Here is a 15,267-nt window from a genome sequence, read left to right as displayed (position 1 = left end):
TTTTTAATTAAATTATACCTTGCAAAAAAATAAATTTAAAAATTAAATCAAAATCAATCAACAACAATAATAATAATAATAATAATAATAATAAATAATTTATTTCCTTAAATTAACAACTAAAAATTATTTCCTTAAAAAAAATTACCTTTTTTTTTCTTCTTTCCCTCCCTCTTCTTCTTCTTCTCCTTCTCTTTTTCTTTTTCTTTTTCTTCCCTCACCAATGCCACCTCCTCCTCCTCCTCCTCCTCCTCCTTCTTCTTCTTCTTCTTCTTCTTCTTCTTCTTCTTCTTCTCCTTCACTCACGCACTAGCAGAAACAAATTGGGGACCATTATAAGGTCCGCAAACACATAAGAAAACAAAACATGGGAGCATTGATGCGTCCCATCGGTGCAGGGTGCCGCCCCTGGTAGCCCAACCACTGGTGTCGCCTATGGCAACACCACAACCGGTGCCGCCTATGGGATGCCCTCGACCATTATTTTATTATTTTTTTAAACTTTTTTTTTACCTGTACATGTCAGAAAATTCAGGGTGGTGCCGCCTATGCAACACCCTCCATCACTTGAAATAGCCCATTTTGATATATAATTTTGAAGGCAGTCTATTTTGGGTTTTTTTTTAAATATTATTATAGTAAAAAACCCTGGTATGACCCTTTATTTTCTTTCTATTAATTTTGGGTGTTATTTAATAATTTTTAAAAATCTTTTTCATAAATATTTGTAAAGAATAATGATATTTTTTTAAAACAAATATTTTTATATAAAATTTTTAAATTATTCTCACTATTTTAAATAAAAATATTTATTTTTAGCATCATATAAATTTCAAATTAACTATAAATTAAATAAAAAAATAGAATCTGTTTAATTTGATTAGCTATAAATTTTTAGCTTGTATTTCATTAATCGTTTAAATATGTCCATTCAGTATATATTTCATATCTTAATTTTTCTGCACAACCTTACATTTAGGGATGTTCAAACTTGAGTTAATCAAAAAATATCGATTGGGTTAATTTTTTTGAAATTTTCATTGCACCAACCACAGCTTCTATTCTTGGGCCAGCCACCATACCCGAATAAATTTCTATTACTTATTTAATTAATTAGATGTATAGAATATTTTGATAAATCAATATAGTGTCTAATAGAAAACAACATTAAATTAAACCCTTTAATTGAAAAGATAATCTATTATAGATAGGTGAAATGTAATAAGATTAGAGTAGAGGTGAGGAAATTTTATTTGTATAATGATTTAATTTTAATATGATGAAAGACCAAAAAGATAATCTATTATAGATAGGTCAGATTGAAATGGCTTCCCCACATCAGTGCTTGAATCTCTGCATTCTACCCAAAACGTGGAAGCAAACCAAGATTAATTAAGGTTTCAACAATGGCTGGATTCCCTCTGCTTTTAGTGCACTGACTCAATTTGATCAATAATAATAGTAACTGCATAAAGGATAAAATGAGTTGATTGCAATATAAAGTACGCAATTTCATTCAAGTGATAATAGTTTCCTTGATGACATTATTCTATTCATCTGCCAACGCAATAACAGAACTAATTTTCTTCCTCTGAATAATCATCACTGTTGCTTTGATCATCTTCCTCTGAATATTCATCACTGCTGCTTTGATCACTTTCTCTCTCTCAGCCCAGCCTGAGGTGCTTGGAAAGTCCAATCCCATATTTGAGGATCCTTCTACTAGCTGCAATTTCTTCTTCCTGGTAAAGCATTTGGTGTTAGATTTCATTAAACTTATTATTTCCACAGAACATAAATTGCAAATTTCAAAGTAATGGTCTTCAATATATTCATTCTTTCCCAGATTTCTATTATTATCCTTTTCTAATGACCCTTTTTTTTTCATTAATTAGAGTATATTTAAAGAATTAAAACAAATCAGATTATGGAGTAAAATGTTTTAAATAAAACAATTCAATAGATATTTTTAATAAAGTATTTAACTATCTATGATTCGTCATAGTGATTACTAGAATTTTTTATGTCAACAGTAACCAAAAAAAAAAGAAAGAATGCTACTAAATTAAAATAATTCGAAGCGGGTAGAATACTATTTTTTCAATAAAATTTGAAATTATGATTGTGTGAAATTTTGTGTATATTTACATGTTTATTTAATAAATAATAACAATTTGGTAATGATATTGTTGTCAGTTTAAGAGAACTTAAGTTTAACTTGTTTATCTTCTTATTTTAAATTCAAGAGAGATTATGAATAATTTAGATGTTATATAAATAATAATAATAATAATTTAGGGGCAAATTTTAAATTAAAAAGTGACGAGGGTAGACTTACCGAATTAAGCATGCAATTTATGTGAGCAACGAAGTGTCCTTGACATTCTGTGCAGTAATAGACATGATCTTCTGGATCTCTTTCTTCTTCACAGATGTCACAGTAATTTTGTCCTGAATCATCTTCCATAAAACCAGGGTTAAGAGTGCAAGGATGGAGGTGATATTTGGATTTGAGTGAAGGTGGCAAAGCACATTCAACATGCAACTTGGTATCACATTCCATACAGAAACAGAGAGGATTTGAGCGTAACAATTTTCTGCATTTTCCACAGTTTTGCATCTCGTATTGAAGGCGCTCGGCCTCAATATTTGGTTCAAAATAATAAAGATTATGAATGTGAGAGGTGGATTTCAGAACCCGCTTCAAGGATTTAGCACAAAAAGCATGAAGGTGGAGATCACATTGCACACAACTATAGCAGATATCATACCAGATCTCTCTTTTGCAGACATGACAAATTTTGACACTGTTGTCGAGAAGCGAGTGAAATGGGTGTAGTGGATGAAACTGGAGTTTCATCTCTCGTGGAAACCCAAGACAACTTTCATGAAGTAAGTACTCACAATCGCTGCAACTATAGGCCGGACCCTTCACATATCTTTTGCAAAAACTGCAATAATATTAGTCGAAGATTGCTTTGATATTGAAGAAGGATAATTGATGAGCTTTGTTAAAAAGGCATGACTTGGGTCGTCTCTCCTCCATCTCTTTTAGCCTTTGAGTCTCAATTTTAGGCACCCGTAAAATAGCGCATTTCACATCAAGCATGAAATCGCACATAGAGCATGCGTAAGCAAACCCTGCAGTAATGTCTCTACATCCGTCGCATGAGAAAATCATTTCTGTAAATTCAGACAAGAGCTTGAGAGAATGCTGGGGTGGAAGAGGATGTAGCACCTCCCAGGGCAAATTGGTGCATGTTTTGTGTATGTAGTATTCACAACTTTTGCAAGCATAGGCTTCATCTGAGATTTCCAGAAAACAAGCTTAGCACATTCATTTTGTTCAACAACCTTCTTAAAGCATAGGGGATGTTCATGATCAAAATATTCAATCTGCATTGAAAGAGTAAAAACAAGTTATGAATAAATTTTACCACCAAGTGGCATAATATAAATCATAGTCAATCTAATCATTTATTGTAATCCAAAACCCTAAGAACTGGGAAACAATTGAAGCTTGATAGCAACCTCTATTAATAAATTTCATTTATTTTACCTCTATTAATGAATTAATAGAATGAAACCAACCTTGGATTCTGCATTTCTCTCAGCTTGCTCCATTAGTTTCCCTATTGAAGTACCTTTGCCACCCACCAAGCTAGAAGTTGAACCATGATCATCTTTAATCTGGGATATGGGAAATATTACATCAAAATTTATTCACACAAATTAAAAAGAGAGTTAAGGTTTTATCTACTACTTACCTTGGTGAGTGCGCATCCAATATGAGCAACAAATCTACATTTTTTACAACAATAAACAGGATGTTGTGGTACTCTTTCTTGTTCACAAATATCACAATAATATTGGTCAGAAAAGTCTTCGACAAAGAAATCAGTAAGAATAAGTTCATGTCGATGATATTCGTGTTTAGCACTAGACTCGTGTATTAAACAACGAAAATGAAAACTGGAATCACATTCTAAACATCGATAGAAAAACTTAATTTCATCAAGTGGGTTAAGATAAATCCAGATATTGTCGCACTTCTTACATGGTTCGTTGATGCGATGAGATTTTAATATTGGAAAAAGAGTAAGATGATGCTGATGCAACTCATGTTTTAGACTAGGTTTGAGATTAGTACAATGAACACAAAGGTGGAATCTGCACTTTTTACAAGAATATATCATCTTGTGATAATAAGTACAAGCAAAGCATCTAACAGATTCGGAAGAAGCGATTATGTACAGCGGGTGGGATGAATGGAAAGGATGTTCTGTGATCACAGTGGGCATATTAATCAAACAGCTTTCATGAATGCGGAGCTTTAATGAGTCACATTGTAAACAACCATAGCAGACTCCTGACAAAAGCTTCACACACCAAAAACAACTAGGGTGATATTTGCTCACTTTACGATAGTTGAATTGGGTCAATGTATGGTGATGGCAGAAATGGTTAATCTTTTTATCTATCTGAGTTGGAATAGTAGTTGAAGAAGCACAACTGAGATCAAGGTTGAAATCACAAGGTTGACACCGGTATAACCAGTTTCGACTAAGACCAGAACATCCATTACAACAGGAATGATTATCTTTGTAGATCAGTCGAAGAGGGTGTTGAGAATGAGAAGGATGTGAAATTTTAAAAGGCAATTGTTGCAGAGCACACTCAGCATGTAGCCAAAACTTGCAGATTTCACAAGTAAAGGCCCGATCATAAATATGCTTATTGCATTGATCACAAAGTGCCTCTCGTTCTTCATAATACCCATAAAGCAAGTGATGTTGATGGAGGGAAGGTGCAAGGTTCATACTCTCAGATACAAAAGGAAAGATGGACAAATACAGATTAGAGAAAGAGAGATAGATTGAGGAGGTCCGAATATGTATACAACACTTAAATGAGAAAAAGAATATATGCATCTATTATTATGAATACGTTTAAGTAACCTAATCACATTGCAAATATTTTGTAATTAGTTTTGAAGAAAAACATTTTATCAAAAGTAAATAGCGAAATCTAATTATTATTGATTTAATGTTTAGAATTTTTTATAGTCTCTTCTCAACCAATAAATAGGAGAATAATTTGTTTCAACGCACTTAAATCAACGTCCTACTGTATTAATAACAATACTCATGCCAATCGAACTAAGACTCAAACAACAACTATTATATTTAATATTTGTCTATATTGAACAAAATAGATCCTTTAATGTTGAACATAAATTTAACAATAAAAACAACTTAAAAATATGCCTGAAGTGTGTACTTTTACTACTTGGAATTTTGGTCTCCTTAATTTTCAGATTTAATAATTCAGATCTAATTATTAACATCATTAAAATTCTTTTATTAAATCATTGGCTTGACATTTTGAAATAAAAAATTACTTATTAGGCATGTAATAAAAATAATGACATTATACTGTACTTAAATTTAATAGAAGATTTCTAATGGTGTTAACAATTAAACTTGTATTTTTATATTTGAAAAATAAACGTGCTAAATTATTAGAAATAAAAATAGGACTAATTTCTAAATTTTATAAAAATTATAGGAATTTAGAGCATATTTTAGCCTAAAAACAAAAATTGATTATGCAATAATTGATTAATATTGGTGCTTAAGAGGTACACATATAATTTTATGGGCCGGGATCCACAAACACAAGTATAAAATTAAAATGGTTTTATTCATTTTTGAAACCTTTTCTACTATTAATATTTTAATGATCTAATTGTTGAATTTACCGATATAATTATACTTGTCATGTATGAAAATTTTTGAATCGATTCGATATTTCTATCATATCAATCTTAAAAAGTGTATATATTAATACTTGTTGAACGGTTGAAAATTTTTTTACCTAAAAAAATTGTTAGAAAATTTTAATTTACATAAAACTTGACATGCATGTTCTATACGAATGGAACATGAAATATAATAATTGAATTGTTAAAATATTAATCATGTAAAATGTTACGAATTATATAAAACTACTTTAATTTTACACATATGTAAGTGGATCATTTCCCTAATTTTATTGCCTTCAAATATTTTGAATTATTTTAAATTGGTAAATATATACTATCACTCTTTGTAACTTGACAAAATTTTATATTTAGTTCTTGATTTAAAAATCTCAATTCAATTATTAAACTAATAATTTTTTTAATCAAAATTTATCAATTTGAAATATTGATTTAAAAAACCCATAAATTAGAATTAGAATTAAGTGTGAGATTCATAAAGCATGAGTGTTTGCAATGAAAGAAATAATTTGTATTTGGGGTTTGGTATATATAAAGGAAAAAGTTTCAAAGGAGATCTTTATTTCTTATAAAGAAAAGATAATTACTTTAGTATAATTTAAGCTTTGATTCTCAAATAAAAAGGAAGGAGGATATTTGAGTTTGCTTGTCTTGTTAACTACTTTACAACATTTGGAAGCATCATGAACCCATACATTATTCTATTTTAAGTTTCAATTTTCAAAAATAAAATAACAGATTTCTTTTATTTTGAGTACTTATTTTAAGTGTTTTATTGAGTTTGTGTTACGAGCAAATCATGCATCAATTCAATTATGAAATTACTAAAATATTTTCATGAGTGTGTTTTTTTTATATGATAAATTAATACAAATTTGATCATAATATAATTTGAACTTTTAACACCATGCATGATAAATAAGTAATTTTACCATTATAACCAATACCCCAATTGATTTTCAGGAGAATTTTTAATAAATATATTTGTCACATAATTTTTCACTCATAGAATGGGGTGTGCCATAAATCTAGTATTATTTAATACTTTGATTGGTTTGTGTCACTTATCAATCATGTCCCAATTTAGTTGTAATATTACCAAAAATTTATTGTTTTTTATAAAGCAACAAATATTATTTTGAGGTTATTTTTGTCCTTTTCTATAAAATATAAAAAAAAATACATAAATGTAATAAGATTTGAGAACAAGGGATTGGGATGTTGACTAATTCAACTTTTTCATAATTTTTTTAAAAATCTTTGGCTGTTTGACAATTTTTTAAAAATCTTTTTTTTAAATATTTTAAAAGAATAATGAATTTTTTTAAAACAAATATTTTTATATAAAAATTTTAAATTATTCTCACTATTTTAAATAAAAAATATTTATTTTTAGCATCATAAAATTCCAAATTAACTAATAAAATAAAAAATAGAACTTGTTTAATTTGATTAACCATAAATTTTTAGCTTGTATTTCATTAATCGTTATTTAAATCCTGATCACTGCTACTTTGATCATCTTCCTCCGATTCATACGTGGACAAATTTTGCTACTGTTTTTGGGAAGCGAGTGAAATGGGTGTAGTGGAGTTTCATCTCTCGTGGAAACCCAAGACAACTTTCATGAAGTACATAATTACAAGTACTGCATAAATAGCTCGGACACCAGCAAATTTAATGATCCTTTTCGGGAGTGTAGTTTGGATTCTTTAATTTCATATGCGGTGACGGTTTCAAGTAAAAATAAGAGTTTCTGTTGCTAGTGATTTATGCGGTAACAGGTTCAAATTGGTTATGTAAGTCTTTCTGTTCGTTGTGGTAGGGCGATAACGAGTTCAAATTGGTTATGCAACCAACAAGTGGTATTAATTAGGATTCTTTGGGTTAGGGAGATGTTTGAAGGTCTCGATAGAATCCCAGTTGAATACTACGGGTGAGATTATCTTGGTCAGTAGCATTCAAGCTACAAATATTAGTACTGAGGAACTTGCTCGTGTTGCCGTTAAACATGGGCTTTTCCAAATATTAGTACGGTGATGCCCGACAAAATGAGGCGGATGATGATGACAGAGTTGGAGATGAAAACAATGATGATAATGATGACAATGACAGAGATTGAGCCGACAAAGATGACAAAGATGATAATGAGCCAGTGTAACACCCTAACCCGTACCATCGTCAGAACAGGGTTACGGAGCATTACCGGAGTTTACGGATCAAATAAACAGACATTTCAATATTTCATATCATATAATATTCATGTCAGAAACTAATTGAAATCAAACATATTGTCCTTTATACGAGCCCTCAAGGCCCAAAATAAGCGTTAGAAACAAGTCGGGACTAAATCGGATACTTAAAGAATTTTTCGAAAAACGTTAAAATTTTTCAAAGCTGCAAGGGTCATATGGCCAAGAGATGCGCCCGTGTCTTAGGCCATGTGGACATTCGAAATAAGAACCCATGGTCGTGTCCCAGCTCGTGTCTGTGCCCATGTAACTCACTGACTTGGGTCACACGGCCAAGCCACACTCCCATGTGCTAGGCCGTGTGAGCATATTGACTTGCATTCTTAAAAAGATACAGGGGACACACGGCCATTAACGGCTGAGACACACACCTGTGTCTCTGCCCGTATGGACGAAAATATGCTATTTCCAAACCACATTTCTCACCCAATTTGGCACCAACCTGAACTCAACATTTAGCACATCTACAAGTCATAACAAGGCATTCAAAAAAAGCCAAAATCAAGTCTTAAACATGTAATATTTCACATACAACCAATATGCCCTTAGGCACCTCAAATGGCAATATTCAAACATTTATTATATATATACATAAACCAAATAAACCATCAATTTACCAAACTAATTTGCATCTTTTCGTTCCAATTCATCACATCACAAACACATGAACAATATGCATATTCAGCTAACACTTACCTTTCAATATTCTATCACTAATCAAGCCATACACCAAATATGATAAGGCCATTTATATCTACACATGGCAAAATATACCAAAACACAAGCCAAAGCATATAGCTATAGCCACAACATCACACATAGGCCAACATTAGCCAAAATAGTCTATACATGCCATTATAACCCAAAGTTAAACAACTGCAAGTACCAAAATAGCCGATGAATAGTGTGATATAGCTCTGACAAACTTCCAACCCGAATGAGCTTTCTAGTCACTATAAAACACAAAAAAAAATACAGAGTAAGCATTTAAGCTTAGTAAGTTCGTATAACACAGAATTTAACTTACCATATATCCATAATTTAGGTACGTAAACATAGCATATCTCAACCAATTTGGCCAAAATTTTAAACACATGATTACTAACATATTAGACATGAAAATCACATATAAAATCCAATACACATGGATGAATTCAACAAGTAATCACATTTCATGTATTTCATATAAATACCGATAATAGTTCATATCGAACTCATATAATCTCGTAATAGAACTGTGCTCGTTGAACCATTTAGAATATCATTGGATACACTGGTAGTACACACGAAGTGTACTAAACTATAATCCGTCAACTCCTGTACATGTATGCTCATACGAGCTCTGAATCAGTATGCTCTTATGAGCTGTAAAATGTAAGCTCCTCCGAGCTGAATAACAGTAAGCTCATGCAAGATGGGTATCGGTAACCTTAATGACATGTCATTTGTATCTTACGAATTCTTAAGGTTCAAACGGGCTCGGTAATTTTCGAATATACAATCAATATTCATTCATGGCAATTATACAATTCACAAACAAATAATTCAATTTAAAACATATAAATATACAATTTAATTACACGAACTTACATCGACGAGTGTACGAAGATACGGAGGCGACTAATTCGATATTTTCTCTTTACCTCGATCTAACTCTGTACGAGGTCTGATAGGATCTATATGAATGAATTTAACTCATTTCAAAATAATTCTCATTCAATTTAATCCAACATGGAATTTTGGAAAAATTACCATTTTGCCCTATACTTTTAATTCCTTTGTAATTTAGTCCCTAGGCTCGAAAAATGAAATTCATGCAATTTAATCCTTACCGAAGCCTAGCCAATTTTTATACATATTAATAGCAGCCGATATATTTTACAAAATTCACAAATTTTACCATAAATTTATCACCTTTTTCAATTTAGCCTCTAATTGATAATTTTACCAAAAATATCTTTACAAAAATTATTTATCTAACAACAACCATTCATTTTCTATCATCAAACTTCAAAATTCAAGCATGTTCATCAATGGAAAAACCATAATACTTTAACATTTTTGCAAATTAATCCCCAGGCTAACTAGATTAAGCTACAACGATTCCGAAAACATAAAAATCATAAAAAAACGAGACAAAAATTCATACCTAATTGAGCAAAATAAGCTTGCTAAAATTTCAAGCTTCCATGACTAGGTTTTCTCTTAAACTTTTGGTGGAAGATGATGATAATGGATGAAAATAGTTTGTTTTATTTAATTTATCATTTATTACCTATTTACTAATTTAACCTTAAAAACTAATCAAAATTTCAATAATAACAAACCATACTTATCCACTAACAACCTTAATGGCTAATTACTATATAAGGACCTCTAATTTAAAATTCTATAGTTATTTAATACCTTTAGCTATTAAAACACAACTTTTACACTTTATGCAATTTAGTCCTTTTTATCAAATTAAGTATGTAAACAGTAAAATTTCTTAACTAAATTTTTATATGGTATTTCTATCATACTTTAGACCATTAATTAATAATAAAATAAATTTTCTGACTTTGGATTTGTGGTCCCGAAACCACTGTTCCGATTCACTGAAAACGAGTTGTTACAACCAGAACCTCTACCACAACGAAATCCTCCTTGCACTTGATGCCCCCTGAGTTGCGGCATGCATTCAACCCGACACTGGAGATGGTTTTACTTTGTAATTTTTTTAAGTAAATCACCTATTAGTTTATTGAATTTTTTGTTTTTAAAATATATTGAATGTACTCAATTATATTAGTGCTAAATTTGTTATTCGTATATAAAAATAATGAAGTTGATGTCACTCACATTCCTTCAATATTGGCCTTTTTTAACAATTAACAAGTTATTAACATCTCTACGAGGCTTGTTTCAACATTCCCGCCAAATGTGGATATTTTTTCTTGCTATGTTTTGGGTTTTCACAAAAACCACATCGGTTAAGTTGGTCCATCTTCTTTCGAATATCCATGATGTTGTGTATTCGACTAAATTTTGGTCGACCTTTTGGCATGCAACACAACTCAAATTTTGATAGCAATTCAAATGAAGCGCTCAAACAAGCGACCATCTACCTTCATTTGGGTTTGGTGGGAATTTAGTCTTCCATACTTTAAATATATGTTTTAGTTTGTACACTTCATCAACATACTTCATGAATCTAGATGACCAAAAACACATGTCGCAAGTGCATGTGAGCATGTATAACGAAGTGCCTGAAATCTAACACAGACGCAGGTCCTTTCTTGCAGGTTAACACGATACGGTTCCTCAATAATACCCTCATCCAATTGATGGAATTCCATGACCCAATATATTATATTTATACGGGAGTCTAACTGTACTATTATATAGTTCGATTCTAACATTTCCTTGATATGAGCTTTGTAAGAACGTTGTGAAACCACTACAAAACCACGTTGTTGGACCTTCTACTTTCTATTCTTGACCAAAAGTGGAAACTACAGTAACAAGAAATGTTGATGAACTCGGACCACCTTCCTCTACTTCATCAAATTGTCATATAACTCTACTACAACATTCCCAATTAAGCAATGAGCATCAATCATTAACTCGACATCCGCAACGCCATGTAGCTCAAATGTATCATATCTTACAAGGTTCATTGATGTTATTTATTTATATTTCAAGCTAGGAACTCTCCTCTGGCTTGAACGTAAGACTTTTCTACTGATTCCTAACAGGAGTTAGTTTAGTTTGACACTCACACTGGAAGTCAAATCTATAGGTTGGATGGATAAAAAAATGATCTTGAGTTCAGTTTCACGAATTTAAACTTGGTAATAAATAATGGCTCTAATTATTTTACTCATATTCGGAAAAAAAAACCTATTTAACACACAATATAAAAAATAGATACGATAATATTATACAAAAAATAAATATTTATTATTATTCTAATATTTTGTCACAACATAAATTACTAACACATAAACATGTGATATCAAATTTTTGAACCAAATTTTATAAACAAAGTAACAACGACATGTAATTATTCATTTGAACTAAATTAGTCTACTAGGGCAAGTTTCCAAATTATGTTGCAGCAACTACGAACTTTGTTCAAGCAAATGAATAAAACGAGTTCAAATTTTAAACATCAACGCTCTTTCCCCTCAACATGTAAATTTTCTCCTCAAAATCTATCATAACTTTGAAAAGCCTTTCCATTTTATAGGAAGACTCTATCACTAAATATGAAACATATTTCTAAATGTTCAAAAAAATTGAATATGAGTACACAAATTAGAAAACACTTCTTATTAGAAGTGCTTTTTTTGAAACCTTATATCCGGAATTCTCGGCATCCATTTTTCAAGAAAGCTTTGCTATTTGATTTCTGATATGGAAAAGACTACACGAATTTAAAAAAACACTTCTAACAAGAAGCGTTTTACTGAAAAGTTATATTGAAATTCTCTAGATAAAAAAATCATATTTATCTTGTTTTTTTTCATATTTTGATCCCATGATTGTATTTTCTTTTTTTTCATCTAACGACTGAATTTTAAAAGATTTGCAGGGTCGCTTACATGATATCCTACAGAATAAAAGCGTGCCCTGAATGACATGTTTTTAGCGAAAGCACATATTACAAATCATGCTTTTGATCTATAATATGCCACATCGACTAAAAGCATGTCCACATGCTTTTGCCACGTACCACCCACCTTGACCAAGAATGACCTATTTACCTAATTAATAAAACACTCAACCTAAAACTCAAATTTTATTTTTATTTTCAACATTTTTGCCTTATTTTGCAATAAGCTAAAACATAAGCACATCAAATGCTTTTTGACTCATTTATTTTATTATTTATATAATTTATTTACATATTTTGATGATATTAAATATTTACAATAGAGAAATCCAAAGAAAAGACTCATTATTTTTTATTTTTCATGTCTGTTTTATGGCACATGTTCAGGTGATTACTTCTCCTAGTAATGTCGTCTCTAAGATTTGACCTTGTATTCTTCTCGAGAGTGCAATTTGCTTTACCACTACATCCAACACTTATTGGTGAAAGACTCTCATTATAGCTATTAAATTTAGTAGGCTTATATTTGATGAACTATCCATTTTTAACAATATATATATTTGTATCCTTTATGTTCGTTTTATGACTCATGTTTAGGGTTCGTGACTGCCCCTTCCAATAATCATCTCCAAGATTCGAACCTGCATTCTCTTCTTGAGAGTGCAATGTGTCTTACATTAATAGTTAAATTAATGGTTTTAGTAATGAAAGGACCTTATTGATATAATATTGATAGTTTAAGAATGTAATTATAATGTTTTAAAGTTTAAGGACCAATTTAAAATGAGAGTTATAATTTAAGGATATTTTATGAAATTAAGTCTATAATTCATATATAACATATCGATGCATTAAATACAAATTGAAATTGAGCTTTAATAAATTTTTTTATTTAAAAGATTTCATATCCTAAAACCTCGTACTTATTATTAAGCCAAAAACTTATTAGCTTATAAATCCAAATTTAATTAGGTTTTTTCTTTTTCTTTTTGTAAATCTAAATTATGATCTATATTCAGGATTTGTAATTGTTTCTCACAAAAAAAAATTTCAAAGTTTAAATTTAAATCTTTCATTTAAAAGTATAATATATCTTGCCATTACACCCAACTATATATTTATGTCGTTGTTTTTTAACTGTGGTCTAGTGTATTAAACACAAACACTCATATGTAAATAATTTATTAAGCTATAAATATGAATCTGTTGAATGAAGGCCCATTTTAGGAAAGAGCAAAAAGACTTGACAAAAGAAGCCTCTTATAAGATTCACAAAACATTCGAAATACTACATAGAGAGGAAAACTAATAATATTAATATTCTACAATTTGAGGCGGCTTCTATGTTTTTTTTTTTTTTTTTTTGGGTTCAACTTGTAACATGAAGACATTGAATATTGAATTCCAATTGGGCGGCTATCCATCTTTTCAACCAACCCCACTACATATTATAATTTTGGGGTGTGTGTGAAATGCTTCGATTAGGACAAGAAATTGAGCAGTGTTCAATGGTATGATTGAACTCCAATTGGACCTTTTTATTTTATTAAATAAATCTCTTTCTATCACGTTTTTCCTAGGCCCTTTTACTAATAAATAATAATTTCAACATGTTCGGTTTTTTAATAATTTTAAAATAAATTTTTTTAAAAGAATCATGGATCCAAAACGAAAATCCAAAAAAGGTCTAAATTGTAAAGAAAACAGAAGTGAGAGGCCTTTCGCAGAACGAACCTAAAAGCAAAACATATCGGCAATGTTTTCAAAATGATTGTTTTAATAGGCAAGAAGCAATGATTGGACCATCCTCTGTCGGTCATTACACTTTTAAAAAATATATTATTTTATTAAATTTTTTTAATTTTTTTAAATAGATAAAATAATTTCAATTTTGTTGATGTGATGATTGCATACACGCGAATAATTTTTTTTATCTCTATACAATAAGCTCCAACCAAATTGAATTTGAGATAATGATTTTTATAATTAAATTTGATTTTGTTTAATTATTTAAATTTATTTTTTTATTGAAGAAATTTTTATTGTTCGGAAATGCAGCTTTGAAAGTTAAGCACACGTGATGTAGGACAGTATCTCTATTATTGTTATAGATAGCTATGTCATGTCGAATCCACGGCTTCATAATTGAGAAAGAAGGAGGGGCCTAATAATTGAGAGAGGAGTTTTATTAGAAAAGCAAGCTTGTATAAATCATGTTTTTTTAGTGTATTGTATTTATCTAAAATTGTAAATTTTATTTTATTTTTTTTAATATGAAATTATAAAATAATATAATAATAAAATTATATTTTGATTCCCATATTATTTTAAAAATTTTGAAATAATAAAATTATATTTTAATATAGCATAAATAATTTGAATTTTAGTAAAATTTTTAATATGGTACTTATATTTTAAATATATTAATTTCAATATTTAAAGTTCTTTTTTCTAGTAATGTGGTACCTCTACCTAACCAATAAAAGGATGACATGTGGCATTTTTCCCACATAATTATCAGCATCAACATCCTGTTCGGCCACTTTAATATAATTACAGTTCTATCCTTTTATTATCCAAAAATTACAATTTAGTATAATTTGATGATCCACTTTGGGGGAAAAGTCTCTCGTGAA

The 15,267-nt window shown here is 30.0% G+C and overlaps 1 protein-coding gene across 1 annotated transcript; it reads right to left on the bottom strand.

Moving 5' to 3' along the window:
• Positions 1-1,511: 1,511 nt before the first annotated feature.
• On the bottom strand, positions 1,512-4,885 carry LOC107894781 (uncharacterized). Its single transcript, XM_016820000.2, has 4 exons — positions 3,768-4,885; positions 3,592-3,690; positions 2,339-3,396; positions 1,512-1,742 (listed from the first exon to the last, which is right to left on the bottom strand). The coding sequence occupies exons 1-3, from the start codon at positions 4,818-4,820 to the stop codon at positions 3,178-3,180; spliced, it is 1,371 nt and encodes a 456-aa protein (XP_016675489.2). The 5' UTR covers positions 4,821-4,885; the 3' UTR covers positions 1,512-1,742; positions 2,339-3,177.
• Between the last annotated feature and the right edge of the window lie 10,382 nt (positions 4,886-15,267).

This window comes from Gossypium hirsutum, chromosome A13 (genome assembly GCF_007990345.1).
Source record: "Gossypium hirsutum isolate 1008001.06 chromosome A13, Gossypium_hirsutum_v2.1, whole genome shotgun sequence".
NCBI lineage: Eukaryota > Viridiplantae > Streptophyta > Magnoliopsida > Malvales > Malvaceae > Gossypium > Gossypium hirsutum.
This window is presented reverse-complemented; position numbering and strand designations above follow the sequence as displayed.

Bases quoted from the DNA above. Each gene is read 5' to 3' on its own strand.
- LOC107894781 (XM_016820000.2), bottom strand. From the start codon at position 4,820: ATGAACCTTGCACCTTCCCTCCATCAACATCACTTGCTTTATGGGTAT. The intron at 3,691-3,767 runs GTAAGTAGTAGA...CCCATATCCCAG, and splicing joins TTGGATGCGCACTCACCAAG to ATTAAAGATGATCATGGTTC. The intron at 3,397-3,591 runs GTTGGTTTCATT...CTTTCAATGCAG, and splicing joins AGAGAAATGCAGAATCCAAG to ATTGAATATTTTGATCATGA.